Source organism: Ranitomeya imitator, chromosome 10 (assembly GCF_032444005.1).
Source record: "Ranitomeya imitator isolate aRanImi1 chromosome 10, aRanImi1.pri, whole genome shotgun sequence".
NCBI classification, from domain to species: Eukaryota; Metazoa; Chordata; class Amphibia; order Anura; family Dendrobatidae; genus Ranitomeya; species Ranitomeya imitator.
Genome location: NC_091291.1, coordinates 41,711,761 through 41,730,913, shown reverse-complemented (window position 1 = coordinate 41,730,913; position 19,153 = coordinate 41,711,761). Strand labels below are relative to the sequence as shown.

General features: G+C 44.2%; 1 protein-coding gene across 6 annotated transcripts in view; it reads right to left on the bottom strand.

Annotated features, from left to right (window-relative positions):
• LOC138651843 (serine/threonine-protein kinase BRSK2-like) overlaps positions 1-19,153 on the bottom strand; it is a 341,472-nt gene that overhangs the window by 7,864 nt on the left and 314,455 nt on the right. For 3 of the 6 annotated variants that reach the window (XM_069742386.1, XM_069742385.1, XM_069742384.1), the window contains exons 13-17: positions 13,869-13,929; positions 12,632-12,839; positions 11,439-11,487; positions 11,195-11,318; positions 4,088-4,268 (exon numbers count right to left, since the gene is read on the bottom strand). In XM_069742386.1, coding sequence (XP_069598487.1) covers positions 4,088-4,268; positions 11,195-11,318; positions 11,439-11,487; positions 12,632-12,839; positions 13,869-13,929 — 623 coding nt within the window. Of the gene's footprint in view, positions 1-4,087; positions 4,269-11,194; positions 11,319-11,438; positions 11,488-12,631; positions 13,164-13,868; positions 13,930-19,153 lie in introns of all 6 variants that reach the window. The other 3 variants (XM_069742381.1, XM_069742382.1, XM_069742383.1) reach the window with 1 other exon arrangement.

Sequence of the window (19,153 nt, the reverse complement as noted above, 5' to 3'; positions counted from 1 at the left end):
GGAAGGGTCAGTTATGCTCTTCCACATCAAACTCTCTCAATCATGTCTGTAAAAGTTGGAAGCTAAAATTGTCCAAAATGTCTGAAACATTTTTTCCCTTCATTGGATCTAAGGATGAAGTCGACCCCTAAAAAACAAGCCCATAGCCCGATGACATCACTGAGGCTGGATTATTGTCTGGGACAGAACGATGGAGAGGTGAGGGATATGGTTGTTTTTTCTTTTTGTTTTATTACAGGAGACGGTGGCTTCAGTGGAATGGGTGATGATGACGCGAGTATGGTTTAATTTAGAATCATTAAAGGAGTCACTGTCATTCTTTCAATTAAAGGACTTTATCCTGGATGTGTGTTTATTTACAATCCAACTATAGGATTAGTAATGGATAAGTGTCTTTATAGACGCCTCTCCATTACTAAGCCATGGGCTTGATGTCATCGGACAATACAAAGGTGACATCAACCCCACAAATATGAACCCCATTTGCCATCACTAAAGGGCAAGTGGGAAATGCCGAGCAGAGTGCCAGAATTGGCGCTTCTAATAGATATGCCTTTCTGGCTGTGGGCTGCTGTTTTTAGGCTGGGAGGGGCCAATATCCATGGCCGCTTACCAGCCTGAGAATACCAGCCCCCAGCTGTCTGCTTTAGCAAGGCTGGTTGTCAAAAATGGGGGGCCCCCACATCGACATTTTTTAAAATTATTTAAATAATTAAGAAAAACAGCATCAGAACCCCTCTATTCTTGATAATCAACCTTGCTAATGCTGACAGCTAAGGGTTGCAGCCCCCAGCTGTGAGTTTTGTTGGCTGGTTATCAAAAATACAGGGGAACCCATGCCGTTTTTTTTTATTATTTATTTAGAGCACAGGCGCCGGCTGATCAATACTCCCATCAGCCGCTCCTGCTGTCACTGTTATTAGCGTCAGCAGGCATAGGCTGATGGGAGCGGTAGAGTCATCAGCCGGCACCAATGACTGGAGGTAAACTGTTTACCTCTGATCAAAGCTGCGCGCTCATGCTTTCATTTGACAACATGAGAACCGCAGCTGTCTGACTGGCGGTAATGATTTTACCGCCAATCAGAAGCGGTGTTTGCTGCGTTGTCATACAAATGATAGAGTGGCAAAACACCTGGTGTTCAGAGAGCCAAACCTGAACAGTAACACGGACTTCCTGGTGATGTCCGTGTTTGGCGTACGTGCCCGATCAGTAGTTGTTCGGCACAGATGCCGAATTTTACTGTTCGGGTTCGCCAATCTCTAGTCATAGGTCATGGGTCCTCCAGCAGGACAATGACCCAAATATACTTCAAGAAGCACCCAGAAATAGATGGAAACAAAGCGCTGGAGAGTTAAGTGGCAGCAATGAATCCGGATCTAAATCTCATTGAACACCTGTGGAGAGATCTTAATTGCTGTTGGGAGAAGGCACCTTCAAATATGAGAAACCTGGAGCAGTTTGCAAAAGAAGAGTGCTCCAAAACTCCAGCTAAGAGGTGTAAGAAGCTTGCTGATGGTTATAGGAAGCGATTCATTGCAGTTATTTATTCCAAAGGGCGTGCAACCAAATATTAAGTTGAGGTTGCAAATAATTTTGTCTGGCCCATTTTGGGGTTTTGTGTGAAATTATGTCCAATTTGCCTTTATTTCTCAATTTTGTGTTGTTCCAATACACACAAAGGAAATAAATGTGTATAATTAAACATGTGTAACTGCAAAAATTGTCTGGGAATAATACTTATTTTTCTGGAACAATTCAAAGGGTGCCAACACTTTCAACCATGAATGTATGTGAGCTACGATATCTTCTCGCTATTCTAAATCACCTTAAAAAATGGCTGATGCGTTCCCTGACTCAGCTTTTATTCAGGCTATGATAGTCCTTCCTATTTGGCTGCGCTATACCAAATGATGTAATATTTACAAAGTGTTATGAGGAAGCCTTGTGCACTTTCATAACACTATGAGTTAACCCTATTACAGCGCCCCAGAGTCCTGGTCGTTGCAGTAATGTTATTCTTCCACCAGGGGGAGTGATGTTACGTCTGAAGGCAATGAAGGAGATCTTCTGTCCAGGTATCACAACCACAAAACACACTTCACACTCCAGGATGCCAGGGGGAGCCATGCTTCTATCTACTAGGCCACTCCTCACACTTGTGTAAAACTGGTGGGTTGGTTAGAAAGTTAGTCAGTAAGGCAGAGGCTGGTTGGAGTGGGTTCCAGCCAGCTCCAGACTGTGGCCTGCGGAAGGCGGGGGTACACGGAGCTGCGCCTGCATCCCATGCGGCAGCATCCCAAGAAAGAGACATTGAAAAGAATTGCGTTGCAGTGAGTGAGAAACAAAGTCATAGCAAAAGGAGAAGAATATCAGCGGGAGACCAGCTAGAAGCAGGCTGCCTCCTTCTGAAGCGCAGTACCTGTAGCCAGAACACTGAGGGAGTAAGGATCTCTATGCTTTACTTCAGAGACTGGCAGGACAGTTGATTCCACGTTGGCTGCCTGACCATATGCCCAGGAGGCACGGTGGCATCTTGTGGGGGCCAGGGTGTCTCTAGGGTCCCTATAAAAAGCCTCAGGCCACCAGTCATATGGGTTTGTCCTATCCGTCAGGGGGAGAGAGAGGAAGAGATTTAACACCTACAATAGTTGTCAGGACCTCACCGAGTTGCTCAGCAGGGAGGAACTACAGCACTCAGGCGCTAGAGGAAGGCTATTGAATTCAACCTAGATAAGGGGACTCTGGATTTGCCTTCATACCGGCCGGACTCTGCCTACCCTGTGATCTGGTGCTCTGGACTGTGGATGCTGAAGCCTTCAGTAAAGGTAAAGAGACTGCAACCTTGTGTCCTCGTTATTCACTGCGCCTTGCATCATCCACCATCTACACTCTGGGAAGCCCTGGGGACCCACTTCACCTGTGGGAAGGTATACCATCTAGCTGCCATAACATCACCACCCCAGCGGACCCCTAAGCAGCGTCGGTCACCCTGAACAAATACCACAGGTGGCGTCACGAACATTATCCTTTTAAAGACCTTTCCTTCATTTTCAACGGACGTCCCCTAGGGCCACGGACCGGGTCAGCCACCGTGACATCCCCACTGAGAACCGAAGGACCCGGTACCGAGTACCCCATTGCCCTAGCCCTTGGGGGCGATCCACTATATCTGCAGGTTAATAGAATGCGCATTGGGGGCCTTTTAGGCCCCCATGCTTACTTTTTTGCTATTATCTGCAAAATGACTTTAGTTAGAATTTTGAAACTCTAGTATGTTCTCCAGCTTCTTCTGCTGTCAGTCCCTTTCAATGTTTCAAGAGAAAATGAGGAAAACATTAATATGAATAAACATTAGTCAGTGCAGAGGAGATGAGCTGCCTGTATACAATTTTGCATATGGGTCATCTGCTGTGTAAGGACAATTTGTGCACTTCATCCAGTAGATGCCGTTGATAAAGTCCGGCAACCGTTGTAAATTGTGCCGTCCACTAAATCGCTGAAGGCAAACACAAGGTCATTTGCTGCAGGTGACAAGAGACACTGGGAAGGTGGACAGCAGAACCACACTGTACTGTGCTGGTCACGCGTATGCCTGGCATTTAGCCCCTGCGTCTCATAGTCCAATATGTAATATATGTGATAGAAAAAAAGTTTAAAAAATCATTATCAGGCTGGTCTGAATTTCCAGGTAGCAATAAATCTTTGAGATTAAAGCAGACTGTCCTTGGTGACAAGGAGCATCTTCCTCCAGGGGCCTGCGCCATCATCATCATGATTTGTGATATGTGGGAGGACACATGTCTATCAGAAAAGTTGCTTTCTTGGAGCAGAGCTGTCTATCAATGTTCTGCTTCATGTCAGTATGCCACATAACGTTTCACAACTTCATGAGCAGAATGGTGACTGACAGCGCCTGATTTACAGGAGCCAATCTCATACCCTAGACATTACAAATACTCGGCATATGTGGTGTTCTGGCAGTGGCAGCTTGTAATCCCTTAGATTAATTTATCCTTTTCTCAAATAAAAGCCTGTCACCACCACTCCACCCTTTATCTCCTGCTCCTCTGGCTGTCTGGCATACCTGATATTAGAGTGAAGGTCACAGAGTAGATGCCATTCTCTTTTTGTGCCTCAGCTCCCTCTGAGTAACTGATGTCCACCTGAAATTTGACAGGTTTCTGAAATACCGATGGACCCCCTGATGACTTGTACTCTGCTCTGAAGCTGGTCTGAGAGATCACGCTGTGACTTAAGCTGGGGATCTGGAGGAGACAAAATTCAGAAAATCAGCAGACCTGGTATTTGCTAGCGCCCAATGTCAATGTAATGATGAACTACAAGTCCCAGTATTTTAGGGTAAATAAAAAAAGTACAAGTTCACATTACGCCCAGAGAGGAGTTCAATACAATTATTTAAAGGGAGTCATCCCAAACACAAAAGTAAAAAGTAAGCACATCATTTCTTAGGGCTATAGTTCCTAAAAAAAAATCAATGATAATGATCAATTTGCTGCCTCCATTCTGCACAAACTGAAGTTTAGCCAGATATGATAATTCAGGAGCTTGGTGCACCCTTGGTGTGTCCAAGAGGCTCAATCCACTGGTTTAGCATGCCCACATCCCCTACTTGTGATTGACAGCACTGGCTTTTTTCTGTAGCGAGAACTGTCTGCATAGACAGTTTAGGCAAGAAAGTGCTATCTATCAATCACCAGTGATGGAGGAAGGGCATGCCAAATTATTGGGCAGATCAGTGCACTGAACCTCTTGGCCACACCTCTTGGCCTTTTTTACAACTTTAAAAAAAGGCTGAAAAACCAGGCCTTAGTAGGGTATGTGCACACAGAGTCTATCTGATGCTGACTTACCAGCATAGTTTTTGAAGAATTGTTTCCAGAAACATCTTCTTTGATGGAACGGCTTTGCTACTGGCGCTTTCCTTTTTTTAAAATATATATATATATATATATATATATAGAAAAGCAGCAGCTGTCAAGCAGAAGCCATCTGTTGTGAATTCTGTTGTCGGGCTCCCTCCTGTGGTCATGAATGGTACTTCAGCTGGTTCTATCCATGGACTTCCTCTGGTGGCTGTGCGTGTTTCTGAGTTTCCTTCCACAGGTGACGAGGTTAATTCGTTAGCTGGCTGCTCTATTTAACTCCACTTAGATCTTTGCTCCATGCCACCTGTCAATGTTCCAGTATTGGTCTTGTTCACTCCTGGATCGTTCTTGTGACCTGTCTTCCCAGCAGAAGCTAAGTGCCTGCTTTTATTTCTCTGGTTTGCTATTTTTCTGTCCAGCTTGCTATTTTGTTTGTTGTCTTGCTTGCTGGAAGCTCTGGGACGCAGAGGGAGCGCCTCCGCACCGTGAGTCGGTGCGGAGGGTCTTTTTGCGCCCTCTGCGTGGTCTTTTTGTAGGTTTTTGTGCTGACCGCAAAGCTACCTTTCCTATCCTCAGTCTGTTCAGTAAGTCGGGCCTTACTTTGCTAAATCTATTTCATCTCTGTGTTTGTATTTTCATCTTTACTCACAGTCATTATATGTGGGGGGCTGCCTTTTCCTTTGGGGAATTTCTCTGAGGCAAGGTAGGCTTTATTTTTCTATCTTCAGGGCTAGCTAGTTTCTTAGGCTGTGCCGAGTTGTATAGGGAGCGTTAGGCGCAATCCACGGCTATTTCTAGTGTGGGTGATAGGATTAGGGATTGCGGTCAGCAGAGTTCCCACATCCCAGAGCTCGTCCTATATTATCAGTAACTATTAGGTCATTCCGTGTGCTCTTAACCACCAGGTCCATTATAGTCCTGACCACCAGGTCATAACAGTACAGGTGGCCCAAAGTACTAATGCATCTCAATAGAGGGATAAGAGAAGTTCTGAGACCATTTTTTTTTCTTTGCAGTGTGTTTTGTCTCTCTTTTCCCCTTTACATCTGGGTGGTTCAGAACACAGGTGTAGACATGGACATTCAAGGTCTGTCCTCTTTGATGGATAATCTCACTATAAGTGTACAAAACATTCAAGATTTTGTGGTTCAGAATCCGATGTCAGAGCCTAGGATTCCAATTCCTGATTTGTTTTTTGGTGATAGATCTAAGTTCTTGAATTTCAAAAATAATTGTAAATTGTTTCTTGCCTTGAAACCTCGCTCCTCAGGTGACCCTGTTCAACAAGTAAAGATCATTATTTCTTTGTTACGTGGTGACCCTCAAGACTGGGCATTTTCCCTTGCACCAGGAGATCCGGCATTGCGTGATGTTGATGCGTTTTTCCTGGCGCTTGGATTGCTTTATGACGAACCTAATTCAGTGGATTAGGCAGAGAAAATCTTGCTGGCTCTGTGTCAGGGTCAGGATGAAGCGGAGATATATTGTCAGAAGTTTAGAAAGTGGTCTGTGCTCACTCAGTGGAATGAATGTGCCCTGGCAGCAATCTTCAGAAAGGGTCTCTCTGAAGCCCTTAAGGATGTCATGGTGGGATTTCCCATGCCTGCTGGTCTGAATGAGTCTGTCTTTGGCCATTCAGATCGATCGACGCTTGCGTGAGCGTAAAGCTGTGCACCATTTGGCGGTACTATCTGAGCATGGGCCTGAGCCTATGCAATGTGATAGGACTTTGACCAGAGCTGAACGGCAAGAACACAGACGTCGGAATGGGCTATGTTTTTACTGTGGTGATTCCACTCATGCTATCTCCGATTGTCCTAAGCGCACTAAGCGGTTCGCTAGGTCTGCCACCATTGGTACGGTACAGTCTAAATTTCTATTGTCCGTTACTCTGATTTGCTCTTTGTTATCCTAAAATCCTATTCTGTTATGGCATTTGTGGATTCAGGCGCTGCCCTGAATTTGATGGACTTGGAGTATGCTAGGCGCTGTGGTTTTTTCTTGGAGCCCTTGCAGTATCCTATTCCATTGAGAGGAATTGATGCTACGCCTTTGGCCAAGAATAAGCCTCAGTACTGGACCCAATTGACCATGTGCATGGCTCCTGCACATCAGGAGGATATCCGCTTTCTGGTGTTGCATAATCTGCATGATGTGGTCGTTTTGGGGTTGCCATGGCTACAGGTTCATAATCCAGTATTGGACTGGAAATCTATGTCTGTGTCCAGCTGGGGTTGCCAGGGGGTACATGGTGATGTTCCATTTTTGTCTATCTCGTCTTCCACTCCTTCTGAAGTTCCAGAGTTTTTGTCGGATTATCGGGATGTATTTGATGAGCCCAAAGCCAGTGCCCTACCTCCTCATAGGGATTGCGATTGTGCAATTAATTTGATTCCTGGTAGTAAGTTTCCTAAGGGTCGATTGTTCAATTTATCTGTGCCAGAACACGCCGCTGTGCGGAGTTATATAAAGGAATCCTTGGAGAAAGGCCATATTCGCCCGTCGTCATCACTGTTAGGAGCAGGGTTCTTTTTTGTGGCCAAGAAGGATGGTTCTTTGAGACCTTGTATTGATTAACGCCTTCTCAATAAAATTACAGTCAAATTTCAGTATCCTTTGCCGTTGCTGTCTGATTTGTTTGCTCGTATTAAAGGGGCTAGTTGGTTCACCAAGATAGATCTTCGAGGGGCGTATAATCTTGTGCGTATTAAACAAGGCGATGAATGGAAAACAGCATTTAATACTCCCGAGGGCCATTTTGAGTACCTGGTTATGCCATTCGGGCTTTCCAATGCTCCATCAGTATTTCAGTCCTTTATGCATGACATCTTCCGAGAGTACCTGGATAAATTCCTGATTGTGTATTTGGATGATATTTTGGTCTTTTCGGATGATTGGGAGTCTCATGTGAAGCAGGTCAGAATGGTGTTCCAGGTCCTTCGTGCGAATTCCTTGTTTGTGAAGGGGTCAAAGTGTCTCTTTGGAGTTCAGAAGGTTTCATTTTTGGGGTTCATTTTTTCCCCTTCTACTATCGAGATGGACCCTGTTAAAGTCCAGGCCATTTACGATTGGACTCAGCCAACATCTGTGAAGAGCCTGCAAAAGTTCCTGGGCTTTGCTAATTTTCATCGGCGCTTCATCGCTAATTTTTCTAGTGTTGCTAAACCGTTGACTGATTTGACCAAGAAGGGTGCTGATGTGGTCAATTGGTCTTCTGCAGCTGTAGAGGCTTTTCAGGAGTTGAAGCGTCGTTTTTCTTCTGCCCCTGTGTTGTGCCAGCCAGATGTTTCGCTCCCGTTTCAGGTTGAGGTTGATGCTTCTGAGATTGGAGCTGGGGCTGTTTTGTCGCAAAGAAGTTCTGATGGCTCGGTGATGAAGCCATGTGCTTTCTTTTCTAGAAAGTTTTCGCCTGCTGAGCGCAATTATGATGTTGGTAATCGTGAGTTCTTGGCCATGAAGTGGGCATTCGAGGAGTGGCGTCATTGGCTTGAAGGAGCCAAGCATCGTGTGGTGGTCTTGACAGATCACAAGAATTTGACTTATCTCGAGTCTGCCAAACGGTTGAATCCGAGACAGGCTCAATGGTCGTTATTTTTCTCCCGTTTTGATTTTGTGGTTTTGTACCTTCTGGGCTCTAAGAATGTGAAGGCTGATGCCCTGTCAAGGAGTTTTGTGCCTGACTCTCCGGGTGTTCCTGAGCCGGCGGGTATTCTCAAAGAGGGGGTAATTTTGTCTGCCATCTCCCCTGATTTGCAGCGGGTGCTGCAAAAATTTCAGGCTGATAGACCTGACCGTTGCCCAGCGGAGAAACTGTTTGTCCCTGATAGATGGACTAGTAGAGTTATCTCTGAGATTCATTGTTCAGTGTTGGCTGGGCATCCTGGAATCTTTGGTACCAGAGATTTGGTGGCTAGATCCTTTTGGTGGCCGTCTTTGTCACGGGATGTGCGTTCTTTTGTGCAGTCCTGTGGGACTTGTGCTCGGGCTAAGCCCTGCTGTTCTCGTGCCAGTGGGTTGCTTTTGCCCTTGCCGGTCCCGAAGAGGCCCTGGACGCATATTTCTATGGATTTTATTTCGGATCTCCCCGTCTCTCAAAAGATGTCGGTCATTTGGGTGGTTTGTGATCGCTTTTCTAAGATGGTCCATTTGGTACCTTTGTCTAAATTGCCTTCCTCCTCTGATTTGGTGCCATTATTTTTCCAGCATGTGGTTCATTTGCATGGTATCCCGGAGAACATCGTTTTTGACAGAGGTTCCCAGTTTGTTTCGAGGTTTTGGCGATCTTTTTGTGCTAGGATGGGAATTGATTTGTCTTTTTCCACGGCTTTCCATCATCAGACAAATGGCCAAACCGAACGAACTAATCAGACTTTGGAAACATATCTGAGATGCTTTGTTTCTGCTGATCAGGATGATTGGGTGTCCTTTTTGCCGTTGGCTGAGTTCGCCCTTAATAATCAGGCCAGCTCGGCTACTTTGGTTTTGCCGTTTTTCTGCAATTCTGGTTTCCATCCGCGTTTCTCTTCAGGGCAGGTTGAGTCTTCGGACTGTCCTGGTGTAGATACTGTGGTGGATAGGTTGCAGCAGATTTGGACTCATGTGGTGGACAATTTGACATTGTCCCAGGAGAAGGCTCAACGTTTCGCTAACCGCTGGCGCCGTGTGGGTCCCCGACTTCGTGTTGGGGATTTGGTTTGGTTGTCGTCTCGTTATGTTCCTATGAAGGTTTTCTCTCCTAAGTTTAAGCCTCGTTTCATTGGTCCGTATAAGATTTCTGAGGTTATCAATCCTGTGTCATTTCGTTTGGTCCTTCCTGCTTCTTTTGCCATCCATAATGTGTTCCATAGGTAATTATTGCGGAGATACGTGGCGCCTGTGGTTCCATCCGTTGATCCTCCTGCCCCGGTGTTGGTTGAGGGGGAGTTGGAGTATGTGGTGGAGAAGATTTTGGATTCTCGTATTTCGAGACGGAAACTCCAGTACCTAGTCAAGTGGAAGGGTTATGGTCAGGAAGATAATTCCTGGGTTTTTGCCTCTGATGTTCATGCTGCCGATCTGGTTCGTGCCTTTCATTTGGCTCATCCTGGTCGGCCTGGGGGCTCTGGTGAGGGTTCGGTGACCCCTCCTCAAAGGGGGGGTACTGTTGTGAATTCTGTTGTCGGGCTCCCTCCTGTGGTCATGAATGGTACTTCGGCTGGTTTTATCCATGGACTTCCTCTGGTGGCTGTGCGTGTTTCTGAGTTTCCTTCCAAAGGTGACGAGGTTAATTCGTTAGCTGGCTGCTCTATTTAACTCCACTTAGATCTTTGCTCCATGCCACCTGTCAATGTTCCAGTATTGGTCTTGTTCACTCCTGGATCGTTCTTGTGACCTGTCTTCCCAGCAGAAGCTAAGTGCCTGCTTGTATTTCTCTGGTTTGCTATTTTTCTGTCCAGCTTGCTATCTTGTTTGTTGTCTTGCTTGCTGGAAGCTCTGGGACGCAGAGGGAGCGCCTCCGCACCGTGAGTCGGTGCGGAGGGTCTTTTTGCGCCCTCTGCGTGGTCTTTTTGTAGGTTTTTGTGCTGACCGCAAAGCTACCTTTCCTATCCTCAGTCTGTTCAGTAAGTCGGGCCTCACTTTGCTAAATCTATTTCATCTCTGTGTTTGTATTTTCATCTTTACTCACAGTCATTATATGTGGGGGGCTGCCTTTTCCTTTGGGGAATTTCTCTGAGGCAAGGTAGGCTTTATTTTTCTATCTTCAGGGCTAGCTAGTTCCTTAGGCTGTGCCGAGTTGCATAGGGAGCGTTAGGCGCAATCCACGGCTATTTCTAGTGTGGGTGATAGGATTAGGGATTGCGGTCAGCAGAGTTCCCACGTCCCAGAGCTCGTCCTATATTATTAGGTCATTCTGTGTGCTCTTAACCACAAGGTCCATTATAGTCCTGACCACCAGGTCATAACAGCCATCTGAAAAATGGTCAAGTCAGTTCTTTTAGTCACCTCACAGCTTTCGAAGCCTGAAGTGGTTAAAGGAAGTTATTAAAAATGAATCTTCAGCACAGCAGTGTCGTTTTTGGCATTGCTGTGCACATGCTTGTTATTTTTAACTTTTACTGAACACTTGTTCAAGCAGGTACCAGGTGGAGTCTGTCTGAAAAAGCTGTCTGCACATATTCTTACTCGATTGTAATGGGAAAAAGCACACATCCATGAAAATTAGAAGTGTGAATGGAGCTTTATTCTGATTCACAAGGGTACCTGGAGATTTTCCAAGAGTGATTTCAAGGACTACATTATAAAAAGCAGAGCTCCTCCCTACTTACTGAGAGAAAGGCGTGGACTATGTCAGCTTTTATGGAGCTGAGAGGTTTGTCTTTGATCACCACAAATATCTGCTCTTCTTTATCTAAGTTGATGAAGTTTCCAAACCATGACTTTTTGGCAAGCCTACGAATAGAGAGAGAATTGGAAAAAACATCAGAGAATCTGAAAACAGATCTAAAAGTAACTGGATTCAGTAATGGTGTTTGTTCTACCACAAATGAATGCATAAAGGTAAATACTCACTCCGGTGATGACTCTGGAGTGAGACTTGACATTTCTTCCGGTGTCGGTACTGAGGAAAAATAGGGAATAAGTAGGTAAGAAGAGGATATGGTTGCATGAACAAACTGACAAATGGGTGTTCCATTTCACTTGTCAATAAGGTGTGTCCATACACAATGACATTGTCAGCACTGACGGCACAGATTGTGCAGTGACAATCAGCATAAGACTGAGATTAAAAATAAACATTTTATGAGTTCATCTGTTAGAACACAAGAGGGAAAGCGTTTAAAAAAAATATCATCCTTCCATTCTGACATGGATTTACACGGTAGGAACATTAGCCTCATCAGGACCAAGAGATATTTTTAAAGTTATTTCCCAGCCTCGGAAGAAAATGTTGTAGTCAATATATGTGACTGCAGACTCCGATTCACGTTAGTGTGTGATGTGCACACTGTCACGATTCCCCTGTGTTCCCCATTAAAAGGGGCTGTCATGTGACCGATTTCCATACTTGCGGTTATGTTCCAGCAAGTCTTATCAAGCTTCTATCAGTAGAAAAGAAGTAAGAAAAGACCACGTAACTACAGGTAGGAAAATCGCATGCATATGATCGTGTGACCATCCACCAGTATGGGGAATACCGGGAAATCATGACAGTGTGCAACATGGATTTCACCTGTGTGCAGAACGGGACTGTATAGAGCACAAATGTGCATGCACAGCTTCTGCATCATTCATTTTTTAAGGGATAGAAAAGGTGAATACAGGGGGTCCCTGAGCCCTGTTTTTAGGATAGCTATGGTTCCCAATGGTCAACTGTATTCAAGGGAGAGGACATAACTTGCAATTTTGGGAAAACTCATTTAAGATTTACATGTAGGAGGAATATAACTATATGCATGTTGTAAGCAATATGGTCCCTGACCAAGGATTCCAAAGATTCCTTTGTTTAAGCTTTTAGTCTGTCTGGTTGGAGTATAAGGGGGTAACATTTCTCCTTGTGGAGCGTGATATGCCTGACATGTCAATGCAAGGAGACTTATAGGCCATGCATGCTCCTTTAGAAAATTAAATATTCAAATTGTTTCTGCAGAGAGGAAGAAGACTAAAATTCTAGTGCCACCTACTGGAAGTAGGAATCCTAAAATGAAGCCATCTGCATACTCTCACCACTAGATGGCTCTCATATATTGAAAAAGAAAACCTACCTTGCAATTTCCGACGGTGGAAACGTGGGGAACCCAAGAAACTATTCTTGATAGAGTTGAGTCGTGTCTTCCAAGCCACCCCACCAACTCCTGGACTTGAGGGTGGGGTGCCACTGGGCGTCCCAGTCGGGCTGTCCTTGGGCGTATGCACTGGGGTACCCAGCGGGGTAGGGAGGGGACTACCACGGGGAGAAGGGTGAGGGGTCACCTGCGGCAAAGGGATAGATTTGGTGGTGGATTTAGTACCAGGGAAAAAACGAGCAGGTAGTGAGGAAGGGAAGAAAGGAGGGGATAATGGGGAGCGATGAGGTGAAGTTGAGGAGTCATGCGGTGGGGAGGAGGCAGTCATGGTAATTGGTAAGGGATTGGATTTAATGGTGTGGAGGGGCTTCTCTCCCAGGCTGGTCTTAGCAGGCAACGTTTGGGTCTTCGGGTCAGGCTGACGGTGAGCAGCTTTGGATTGCCAGATGGCACGGGGGTCCTCCCCATCAGCGGTTTCCAGCGGCGTGGGGGAGAAAGTGAATACGGGACTCTGGCAAGGGGGGACAGAAAAGTGCCGGATGGGCATTGATGTTTGACAATGAGATGGAGAAATGTAACAGGACATGGGCTGTACTGCTGTGTGTATAAGGTGTAACCGGTATGAACTTTCATCAATGGCCATTCTCAAATAGGTGGAGCAAATTTGCGTTCAATATGAATTCTACTCAATTTTGTTTTGTGTAGAAATGCTATTGACTAGAACAAACTGAATTGTGATTATTTGGCATGGAAAAGTCACTTTTGACATTTGAAGGCGATTATAAAGGAGTTTTTCCAGTAGTTGAAAACCCTTTCAAGGCCCCATTATACATGAAAAGAAGTCAAAGCCAAACGATTTCAACAAGACAGGCCATCTATCTTATGTGCATGGAGGCATTCCAACTCTTCTCCGAAAGGAGGAAGGAAGGACATTGGGTAAGCTGAATTTTCACACTCGATCCCTTTGTGCCATTGATATGTTGAATTTCTTTATATACTGGGATACCACCATATTTGAGTATGGCTATGATGAATGATGCAGAAAACAATTGTGGCCGTAAGGAGGGTTTGCCTGAAAAGGTGCAAGATGTGGCTTATGATGGTGTATGTAATGTAAGGCATCGGTGACCATGTGATCTGCCGGCACAGTAATGCCGTGGCATTCGGTCCACTTCTGCAGTCTTATAACACTGTGTATTTCCTTCTCAATGCTTACCCTTGGGCTGCTGAGAGGGCTGGATGAGAGACCAGTCGACGCGCCACTCACAGATCTGGACCTACAAAAGGAAAGATCCATTACCTACGGCACATGGAACAATGACGCTGGCCCCGTTTCGCCCTGATCTAAATTGTATGCTTTGGGAGGATTACGTTTCAGCCAGATAGATATATAGGTCAAGTGGTATGATTTCACATGGCTATTCCTTCTGCATCTAGCAATTTCATGTGATCTTTCTCCCCTTAAGCCATACATCATTTTTCCTACAATATAATCAGGGATTGTCTCTTGTATTTTTTAAAATGATGTGATCGTGCTTTCCGAATAAAATGAAGGTACGTGGAATATGAGGTGCGCAGCCTTCCTATCTCTGTTGCAGATACACTTTATATGTAATGTGTTCAGAGGCTCTGTCATATTAGATTCATGCTTACCCTATACTATACATATAATAGTACATTTATTATATACTTTTAACCCTCTCACGCCATCACCATTTTTCATTTTCGTTTTTTGCTCCCCTTCTTTGAAGAACCATAACTTTTTTTTTTTTTTTTTCTGCCAATATATCCAGATGAGGGTTTTGGTTTTTTTTTTGTCAGACGAGTTGGAACTTTTGAATGGCACAATAGATTTGACTATATAGGGTACTGGAAAAAGGGAAAAAAATTCCAAGTGCGATGAAATTGCAAAAAAAGTGCAATTCCACAATCGTCACAATTGTTTTTTTTATTTTTTTTTTATTTACCATGTTCACTATATGGTAAAATTGACCTGGCAATATAATTCTCCAGTTCAGTACGAGTACAGCGATACCAGCCAAACATGTATAATTTATTTTTTATTTAAGTGGTTAAAAAAAATTCCATAATTTGTATGAAAACATTTTTTATGTTTGGCGCCATTTTCCAAGACCCTTAGAGTTGTTTTTTTCCGGATTTGTGGCTTGATGAGGGCTTATTTGTTGCACCCTGAGCTGACGTTCCTATTGATACCATTTTAGGGTAGATGTGATGTCTTATTGCATTTTATTGCAATGGCCAAAAAGACGTAATTCTGGTGTTTCAATTTTTTTTCTCTTTACACCCTTTACTGATCTGATCAATTTACTTTATATTTTGAAAGATCGGACATTTCTGAAAGCAGCGCTACCAAAGTTGCATTTTTTATGTTTATTTTCAATGGGACAAAAGGGGAGTGTTTTGAACTTTTTGTTTTTTAATTTTTTATGTTTTCAAAAACTTGTTTTTTTCTCACTTTTTACAGTATTTAATAGGCCCATCGGGAGACTTGAAGCAGCGGTCGTATGATCGCCTGTGCTATGCAATAGCACTGTTCGATCCACCCGCAGCTGTTAAAGGCACATGACAGCTGATTAAATCAGTCATCATTTGCGGGGAAAGATGTGGGCTCGGCGCTGGAACCCACGTCAAAGTCAGGGACACAACCTTTGACATAAATATACTTTGAAGGGGTTAAAAGATATGAAGAAAATAACATAAACATATTTATACACTCAACATTAAAATTTCAGCATCAAGAAGTAAAAGTCAGGGAATTCTGGACATCACAGGATGGATAAACATGTTATTGATCTGCAAATGATGAGGAAATGGAAACAAAAGATTCAAAACCTCGTATGTAGAATGAGCGTAACACAGAGAAATCCCGGCACTTACAACCTCGGCTACTATCAGTCAGCTTATTAATGATCGTCTGAGGAATGGTCTGCTGCGCTAAATGCACTTGGGTAAATCATCATGATCCGCTTCTGGTAGCTCCTGTGCAAATGACAAACCGTGACGTCCTAGATGTGTTCAATGGTAGACAAGTCCAGAGACGCTGCAGCCATGGTAGTATGCTTTTCACATTAGTATGTGCAACATGTGGCCTGGCTTTGTCATGTTAGAAAAAACAGCTCCTGGGACACTTACGTTACCTTGTGAAGGTTTCTTCTTACGTTGCCCACATAGTCTCCAGACCAATCTCCTGCCAGCATTGCATTCAAGACCAAAGCAAATCTCACTTCTTTGAGAGTGGTGACGTGAAGTCAATGGAGCACTTTGTAACTGGATGTCTGGCTCGTGACACAATGACGTGCAAATCCCTTCTGATGGTTTGTGTAGACACTGTTGGATGCCTTAGACGTGGTATATGACATCCAATTTCACTTGCAGTACAGAATGGATCACTATGTGCCATTCTCTGCATTTGATGAGACCACAAGGGCAATGCCATGAAGAGGCCTTGATGAGAGAACATCACACACACTCCTATTTCCAGGATTATTGTGTCGGGTGGTGTTAGGATCTGTGGTTGTGGGTATTTTTTATTCCTCACTTCCATGGTCTTACATAAATTACAGGTAGATGGTCTTAATGCTATGCCCTGCATTCTACAAGATCCCGACCCGGGGCCGGTAGTTCTACTGCCCCTGTAACAGGCAATACCCACTGTCTCTCAACTTTTGGTTGGCCCACAGCTTTTGTATCTCCCACCAGTATAGTCTGTAATCAAAATCCATGCTCCTACAGATGATGGATTCCACGACCATACAAGTATATTCAGCTCCAGCCACCAACAACAGTCCTTAGGATACTTTCTTAAATCCAGACGACAGGTCCCAAAACCATAGCATGTGTAACCAGCTCCAGCTGGGAAGCAATCTCCATAGGCCATCTATACATAGGCACCAAGACCTCAGCAACAGATCATAAGCTGAAGAACCTGGCACTCAGCTTAATGCTTGCGAAAACATTTATTCGTAGTACCAACAAACGTTTCGGTCCCATTTCGACGTGTCTCGGCCAGGAACACATGCTGCAAAAAGCATATTCAACTTTTGGCCTGAACTTCTAACTGACGCAGTTCATTACCATTGGTTCTTTTCTCTAAACGCCCATTATTACGTAACTGATGAAGGTCCCGAAGTGGGACCGAAACGTTTGTTGGTACTACGAACAAATTTTTTCACAAGCATTGAGTGCCAGGTTCTTCAGCTTATTATCACATGATGTGGGAACCTACCTGAGCACCATCATCAGTAGTGCACACGTCCTCACCTTCTATATCTCAGCAACAGATCATCTCCCCTCACCATCACTCTACCAACGCCCTCACTAAACCCTCCCTCTTAAACATTTGCTGCAAGATGGTCTAGAAGCCCATTCTCCAGCCTGTCTGCAGGGTTATGTATTAGGATGCCCCCTGCAAATAGGAACAAAGACACCCATGCCCCCATCAGATGCACAAAAGAAATGCTAATGTTGTCCTTATGTATGCAGCAAATATGGCTTCCTATGCTAACTGTCACTGAAAGGAAACATTGATTCGTGAGGCTGAACAATTTGCAGACAAGATTTTTGCACCTTTAACTGATGAGTAATCAAATCTCTAATAAAATGCAACAATTAGCTTGGCATACTGGTGCTCTGTGCTGGAAAAAGTCTGTATCCCTTAGAGCCGTGGACTCCGCTCTACGTCCATTGGTTCACTAGTCTTTCAATCCGTGGCCAACTCCTCACAGGTAGCATAATTGGATGGTAGCCAGACCACTCAAGTCTTCAATCCGGGTACACTAACAGCATGGTGTTAGATTGATTTTGTGGTGGAATCAGCGGTACGCCCATTTCTTCAAAATGTCCGTGGAGCCGATTATCAATACAACAACACTAAGCCACATATAACTCATGCAACTGTGAGCAGCCTGTGTGGCCTAAACATGCTACCATAGCTGTATTGTCTTTGGACTTGCCTGCCACTGAGCACATCTGGGTTGTTATTGGTCGGCAATTGCACAGGAGCTGCCAGCAGCGGAGCTTGATGATTTCTGTGCTCATGTGCATTCAGCAAAACCGAACGTAGCAGCCGAGGCTTGTGAGTGCATGTACATCTCTTTCCATAATTACACAACTTTTCCTTCCTGGAGCAATTTTAATGTTGAGGAATATGTGTATGTATATATATATATATATATATATTTATATATATATATATATATATAATCACTGTGTAAAAGTTTTATGGACACCTGGAATAATTGAGAAATGTCGATAGTTTATTCTTACCAATCAAGAAAATGCTAAGTGCAAAATGTAAATAAAATCATTATTTGGTGTGACCAGTCTTTGCCTGCAAAATGGAAACCAAGCACCAGCTCTTCTAGGTACTTACACACAGTTTTTGAAGGAACTCAATAGAGATTGTTCCAAACAATCTGGAGAAATAACGACAGATCTTCTGTACATGGAGACAAATCCTTTCTCTAATCATGTAATCCCAGACAGACTCTATAATTTTGAGATCAGGGCTCTGTGGGTCAGTTTGGTCACTTCCAGGACTTCATGTTCTTAATGACATTGGCTGTATGTTTGGGGTCGTTGTTCTGCTGCCGAATAAATTTGGAGCCCATCAGACGCCTCCCTGATGGTACTGCATGATGAATAAGTGTCTGCCTAGATTTCTTAGCCCGAAACTTTCAAGGAGCCTCCACCATACTTCACTGCTGCCTGGACTCACTATTGTACCTCTCTCCAGACCTTCAGGAACAAACTGCTTTCTGCTACAGCCAAATATTTCACATTTTGATTCATCAATCTAGAGCATGTGCTGACATTTTTCTGCACCCCAGTTCCTTTGTTTTTGTGCATAGTTAAGTTGCTTGGTCTTACTTCCTTGATTACGACGTGGGACAAATGGATTATTTCCTTGTTGGACAGGTGAGCAATATTTTTTTTTATTATTTTTTATCTTTTACAGGGGACATGGGCATTGATGGATTATAGGCATAGAGGTGAGCATAAGTTTTTTTTTAAGAAACGTGCAAAAGAGGGTGTTGAGCAGAGGTGTCAAACTGCATTCCTCGAGGGCCGCAAACAGGTCATGTTTTCAGGATTTCCTTGTATTGCACAAGGTGCTGGAATCATTCTGTGCAGGTGATTAAATTATCACCTGTGCAATACAAGGAAATCCAGAAAACATGACCTGTTTGCGGCCCTCGAGGAATGCAGTTTGACACATCTGGTGTTGAGTTTTATTTCAAATAAAGGACTTTATTCTTGCTTTGTGTTTATTTAAAAACTCACTATGGGGCTAGGATTGGGGCATCTTATAGATGCCTCTCCATTACTAACCCCTGGGCTTGATGTTAGCTGACAATACAATACTTAAATCAACCCCAACCTATTACTCCACTTGCCACTGAACCAGGGCAAGAGAGACGAGGGATGCTAAGTGCCAGATTTGGTGCATTTTATGGATACACCGTTTCTGGAGTCCCTGAG